Source organism: Hordeum vulgare, chromosome 2H (assembly GCF_904849725.1).
Source record: "Hordeum vulgare subsp. vulgare chromosome 2H, MorexV3_pseudomolecules_assembly, whole genome shotgun sequence".
NCBI lineage: Eukaryota > Viridiplantae > Streptophyta > Magnoliopsida > Poales > Poaceae > Hordeum > Hordeum vulgare.
This window is the reverse complement of record NC_058519.1, coordinates 469,066,380-469,073,242: the sequence shown is the minus strand read 5'-3', so window position 1 is coordinate 469,073,242 and position 6,863 is coordinate 469,066,380. Positions and strand designations below refer to the sequence as shown.

Here is a 6,863-nt window from a genome sequence, read left to right as displayed (position 1 = left end):
TTCACTGAAAATCGATGAACCTTTTCTAAAATATTAAAATTCTATGATTTTTTTAATATTAATGAAGTTTCCTGAAATTTGAGAAACATCTATTTGAAAATGGATCAATTTTTGTTCAAAATTGATGAACTTTTTAAGATTTATGTACTTTTTTCAGTTCAATGAACTATTTTGAATATACATGATTTTGTGTGACATTTTTCAAACTTAATGATATTTTTAGTAACTTAATGAACTTCTTCCAAATTAGATGAACTTTTTTTTAATTTCTATGAACTTTTTTTCAAATTGATGAACTTTTTTGAAAATGGATGAACCTTTCTTAAAGATATAATTATTATTTTTTAAATGGATGGACCTTTTTCTTTAAGTCTGTAAACCTTTTTTGATTTAACATTTTTATTTTCGCAACAAATAGAAAAAAACCAATAAAAAATTGTACAGCACGCTAGTCGACCGGGCCATGCCAGCGGCGCTGCAGGCGCCGAACGTTAACGGACGCCTGCAGCGCTCATAGTAGCTCCGGTTTATTTCTCCCACGCTGCTAGCTCACAAATATGGAGAACCTACTGTTTGTCACGCGCGTGTGTCGAATTGGCGCCTATCGCAAAGGGCGCCTCCAACTGGGCCAGCACATGTAGATATGTACTGTTGCGACTAGACTGCAGCAAGATGTATCGTAGCACAATGTATATCTCTACTATTAAAAGCGCAGATCCAACATAAAATCTGAACCGTCTAATTGGATAATCAATGGTCTAAACTCGTTGTTAACGAAATCCTTCGTTAACACATCCTTCGTTAACATCGCAAGTTCTCTTCGCCGAGTAAACCGCTCAGCCCCGCCTCCTCTCCCCTCTCCGCACCCGCCCGCTCGCCCCGCCCGTTGCCTGCTCGCCCCGCCCGCCGCCTCCCCCCCGCTCAGCCCCGCCCTCCGCCTCCTCGCCCCGCACGTCGCCTGTTCCGCCTCTCCCCTGCTCAGCCCAGCCCTCCGCCTACTCGCCCCGCCCGCCGCCTCTCCCCTGCTCGCCCCGCCCGCTCGCCCCGCCCGCCGCCCTCCGCCTGCTCGCCCCGCCCGTAGCCCTCCGCCTACTCGCCCTGCCCGCCGCCTCCCCCCTGCTCAGCCCCGTCCTCCGCCTGCTCGCCCCGCCCTCCGCCTGCTCGCCCCGCCCGTCGCCTGTTCGCCCCGCGCGCCGGCTGTGTTGGCGCGCAGGCAGCCGTCGATGACCCGGCACTCGTCCCGCAGCCGGTTCTGCACCTCCCGCAGTGCCTGCGTCGGTGCGGGCGGCCTCCTCCCACCACCGCCCCCGCCGCTCCCACGCGGCTTCGTGACTGAGCCGCGGCCCTGCTACAGCTGCTGCGCGGACACCGGCGTCCTCCTGTCGCTGGCTCGACGCCTGGTGGGTGCAGCGCAGGGCGTGGTGGCGGCCCTGGCGAACCTCGCGGACCGCCTGCGCCTTCCCGGCGGCGTCCGCCATTGACGTGTGGCCCGCCCGGTCGATCGATCGGTCGAGGTACGGCGACCGACGAGAGGTTTTTGTCTGCGTGCCTTGTCCGGCTCGTGGAGTGGGGTGGGGAGGAGATCGAGGCGAGAGGGGGCGGTTCCGAGGAGGAGGACGAAGGAGTGGAGCCGGAAAGAGCGGAGATTGCGGGCGCATGCAGGTCGTGTCGCCTGCCTTTGGCTTGGGCAGGTTGGAGAAATTCATCTTTCTAGGTTCTCCACTGAAATTATTGCTCTTGAGGTCAATTGTTATCAGATTTGTACAGTTGCTCGGAGCAAACGGCAGCTCCCCTGACATGTTGTTGTTCAAACGGAGGTCCTCCAATTTCTTGATTTGTCCTATAGAAACTGGAATCTTGCCGCTGAAGTTGTTCCTTTCAAGATCAAGGGTTACAAGAGTTCTGAGGTTGGTTATGTTGTACCATCGATAGCTCCATGTAAATCATTGTTAGGCAATGACAGGTACTCCGATGATTTTGCGTTGAAGAGTTCATTTGGGATTACTCCAGTGAGGTTGTTGTATCCAGCCCCGAGCTCTCTAGCCTGGAGCAATTACCAAGACTTGGGGGGATGCTGCCACTGAATTCGTTGAAACACAGTTCAAACACAGTGAGGGTGGTGAGGTACTACAGAGTTGAGTTGGTATCTGCCCAGTAAAGCTGTTATTGCTGGCATTGAGTGTGACCAGATTCCCCATTGTGATGGATGGAAAGTGTCCTGTAAATAAGTTGCTTGAGACGTTCAATACCTGGAGAGTCTGGGGCAGGGCCGAAGAGGGCAACTCGTGGAGTGTTCCATTGAGATGGTTAAAGCTGACATCAAGGATTGTGATGCTGCTGGACGACACCAATTCTGATGGTAGACCACTGCAGAGTGAGTTGTGAGAGAGATCAAGGTGCTACAGCGCGCCGAGGATCCCAAGGGACCGTGAGATGTTCCCCTCGAGGCCCTTAAAAGGCAACAGCACATGTGTGATCGTCCTATCTTGCCCGCAGGTGATCCCTTCCCACTTGCTGCATCCGTGTCGTTCTCCCATGAAGTAGCGAGTCCACCGTTTTGTGAGAGCCCGGCGAGGAACTGGAGAAGGGAGCCCCTCTCCTGCTTCGTGAGGAGCTGGTGAGAGAGGCCAAGGAGATGAGTAGCACAAGAGCAAGGGCAAATGAAGGCATGTGCAATTTCTTGGTGTGTGTCTTGCTTGAAAACTGGAGTGTCTGCATGGTTTGGTGGTGAAACTAGCATGGAAACCAGAGCATAAATGGTTGTCTATTAATTCAAGAGCTTGAGGGGAAAGAAGAAGCCGTCATTTTGTTGTGCTTCTTGCAGTCGTTGTCAGCACAAAGGAAAAACGGTTGGTTCGGACTCTGAACACTATACTTGGATACTAAGCGTGCAAAATCTTTCTTTTGTAGTCGTCCACTATTTCGGACTCAATCCATGTAGAATGTTTACCACGTGCCATAAATTATTTCTCTGATCAATCACTCCTTGATGCACCCCGGGAGGATTGAGCTGGAACCATCTCCGTTGAGCACTCCGGGAACTACCACCAGGGACGATCATCGAGGAACCAACACCATCGAGGATGACAGGCTGCAGCCGTGGACGAATGTCGTGGCCGCGCCTGCTCAGTGTCAGCCTCCCATCCATGTTGTGTTCCAAGTAGCCGAAGAACTCGTACAGGTGCACGACTCTTGCGACCTGGCATTTGAAATTGATGTCCCAATCTTCCTGGTTGTTGTTAGGTGTGGTATCCGTGAATCTATGAGAGGAATATGGAATCATCTCATCTTCATGCTACTTCCAGTCAACTAAGCTTACTTATTTATTTATTTTGTAGTTCATTTTTATTACAGGAGGTGATTTGAATTAAAACAAAAATTCTGTGTTGTCTGCGGTCTGCCTAAATCAAATTTCCATCTCTACATTAATGAATAGGTATGGAGTTGCACGCTGTTACTTCAAAACACCAAGACTGTTTGATGCTTGCTACATAGTAATGATTAACATATCACTAAATAGAATATCTGTTTTCTTTAATAAGTGTTATGTACATAGTCGTAAATTGGGCAGACATGGATGACGTATAACTCCATGATGGAATTTATTGCCGAATCAAATTTAATTTGTATATGTACACGAATACAAATTAAACTCCTGGATGGATTTGCAGAGTATGAGCCATCCATGGGACAAAACAACGTGGCAAATAGTCTCAAATGGCACAGATGGGGTCGAAAGAGCACATGGACATTCGGGCTCCATCTGGACCAAACTGCCATTGTCATGAGAGCCAAAACAAATTTCCACTGAAAAGGTTTTTCTGTGCTACTCCTTGTTATGTATTGACTCGCAAATAGATCCAGGTGAATGTCTATGCTACTGTTTCTCTTCGGAAAAAATAGATCCTGATAAATGGATGTATATCTATGCTGGATGATCGTCATTCTTTTGCAAGTCATAATATGCATCTATACAACTCAAATATTCTGGAAGGATATTGACCAACTAACCATGTATTAATTGTATAGTAAAATTCGTTGTTTTATTTCTACCCAAACTGAGTTCTAACAATAAATATATAATTCTGGTACAGGCTTCCGAGGACAGTTACACCAATTCTAGAGCATATATTGTCCTCAATCCTCCTGATTTTCCTACCATCATTTCCATAGTATTCGAGTTGTAAAGCCCCGGCCTGTGGTATGTGATTAATATTGGGTTCCTGACCTTGAAAATTTTATTGGCTGAATAGTACTTGATTCTATCATGTTTGTGTAGGGTGAATTGTTTTTGCCGGAAAATATCGTCACATGTATCATTTTAGTATGGTATTTATGTCTTAGGGTGCGGGAAATAAATGTACTCCCTCGGTAAAGAAATATAAGAGCAATTAGATCACTACTTCAGTGATCTAAACGCTCATATATTTCTTTATAAAGGGAGTACTAAAGTCACTGGGTTAATTGTTTCTGATGAATTGTGAAATCTAGGTGCCATGGATGACAACTGTTCGAGCAGTTAATCATATCTTATTTTATATACCATTCTACTTAGATTGTGAACTGTTATGTGAACTGGAGAAGTGACTATCTTTTTTATATAACTAAAATGCAGGATCTAACTGAATAGTTTGTCATGTCCATGAATCGGCTGTTTCATTGAGCCTGGTCTGTATCCACATAACCATGAGACAAAATATTTCATCCAGTAATTAGTGGACATATCGAATACGGAGAGTCAACATCACAGTTCTGAGGAGCTTCATTTCCCAAAATGTTTGGAGCATATCATCTTGATCATTTTTGAAGGATGGGTGCTGGACTTGGCACATTTTCGAGAGGAGTACACTCTCAATAAATGTTGGTTTCTGATGGAATTATGTATATGTATCATGCGCCCCTATCAATTGAACACAGGAAACAACAATGGTTATTATGTTATTCTCTTGTGGTTGTGCAAATGCCTGAAGAATTGTCACCTTGTATATTTCTTATTGTGCTTGGAGAAGTGCTTGTCGAAATGACTTAGTTATATCAATTAGTCATTGGTACTAAAATTGCAGGTACCCATGAAGTACAAATGACCAAGCTCTATTGCTGGAGGGCAAAATAATGCAACAAATTTCAACGTTTGCAATGTTGAGTACATGTTTTTTTTTGGGCGATGGAGATTACTGCCTTTGGCTGCACCTAATGCAGTTAACCAATACAAGACTACTATTCTAATACATATTTTATTCCAAAGTTACTCTAGCACAATGGTTACAATTGCGCGAGTGTAAATCTTATATATCTGAAAGCAGGTGCATATGTTATTTATAGTTTTGAAAAAAGACAGACACCCGACTTTATAAATAAAGCAAATGTTATTAATAGTTTAGCTATGTGTCATTGTTATCTTCGGTGAGTGTTGTGAACATAGCAACTCACACGCATTGATCTATATTTACATTACTTGAAGTGTTGAACAAGAGTCCTAAGTTAGACTGTTAATACACAAACAAAAAAGATTGTATACGAGAATGGGTGAAGCATGCCCAAGAATTGACTTATTTGTATATTTTCATGAAATATAATTCATGAAACTTTTCTTGACTATAAAATATATTTTGCATTTTGGGGTTTTATTTTTGTGGAATAATTTTGGGAATAGTTGTTGGACTGCCATTCCAGGGCATAAGCCGAAGCTGATGAATTCATTCAGTCTATTATTAATAAACTTGATACATTTTTTTGATGAATTTATATCAACTGATGTGCGTGAATAACTCATACAGATTATTACTCTCTTGAAAGTAGAATAAGTTTTTTTTTTTTAAATAAATTTGATGCATGTGATGATACGTGCATTTGCACGTGCACCATTACTAGTTGTAGCTAAACGTAGACTACCGTTTTGCATTCGGGTGTTTGAAAGTTCATGATTTTAAGAATAAAATGAACTGTCTAAGAACATTTTCATGATAAAATGAATCTTCTATAAATTTTACTGTCTTTTCGAAATCAGGAACCATGACTGAAATTTTGATGTATTTTTTCTAAAATCTGAACAGTTAAAGCATGAACAAATTTTGAAAACAATATGTTTTTAAAAACTGACCATTTATAAATGTGAACATTTTAGGAAGGGGAACCTTTCTGAAAACCTGACCATTTTTCGTAAAAATAAATAAATTCGGTATCATTGATTTTTTTGTGAAAAGAAAAATAAACACAAACGTTTGAAATCTCAAATAATTTTACTATTGTATGATTTATATTTTGAAGAGGGATTCTTTTTTAAAATGAAATGAAGAAGAAAAAATGGAAGAAAACATAATGATAGAAACAACAACAAAAGAGAAAAAACAAACCAAACTGGAACCTTATGAAACGTTCCCAAAATGAGGGAAGCATAGAGCATCTACAGTGAGAATTTGCAAAAATGACCTCTCAAACACTCGCCAATGCGTCCGGACATGTCCGATGCTCTCAAACACTCGCCTATGCGTCCGGACGTGTCCGCTGCAAGTGACTGGACATGCCTCAAATAAGCATTACTATATCCGGACATCTTATACTAGATGCTCAAATACATACAAAAGCATGCAAACATAAAAAAAGTACTCCCTCCGTTCCTAAATATAAGTCTTTCTAGAGATTTCTTTAATGCACTACATACGGATGTATATAGACTAATTTAGAGTGTAGATTCATTCATTTTGCTCCGTATGTAGACACCTAGTGAAATATGTTAAAAGACTTATATTTAGGTACGGAGGAAGTACATACTACGTACAAACTACGACTCTTCCTCGGGTGTCCTCAGACGGATAGATGGGCGACAGCTGCAGCTCCGCTTTCTCCGGCACCTCTGTTGCGGC

General features: G+C 43.0%; 1 protein-coding gene and 1 long non-coding RNA gene across 2 annotated transcripts; both read left to right on the top strand.

Moving 5' to 3' along the window:
* The first annotated feature begins 1,087 nt into the window (after positions 1-1,087).
* Positions 1,088-2,982, top strand: LOC123426693. The gene has a single exon (XM_045110561.1). The coding sequence runs from the start codon at positions 1,224-1,226 to the stop codon at positions 1,479-1,481; it is 258 nt and encodes an 85-aa protein (XP_044966496.1). The 5' UTR covers positions 1,088-1,223; the 3' UTR covers positions 1,482-2,982.
* Positions 2,983-4,094: 1,112 nt separating this feature from the next.
* Positions 4,095-4,961, top strand: LOC123426694. Its single transcript, XR_006622300.1, has 2 exons — positions 4,095-4,201; positions 4,616-4,961. It is a non-coding gene; the product is annotated as an uncharacterized LOC123426694 (long non-coding RNA).
* The last annotated feature ends 1,902 nt before the right edge of the window (positions 4,962-6,863 follow it).

What these genes read in the sequence shown, in the direction of transcription:
- LOC123426693 (XM_045110561.1), top strand. Translation starts at nt 1,224, where the DNA reads ATGACCCGGCACTCGTCCCGCAGCCGGTTCTGCACCTCCCGCAGTGCC.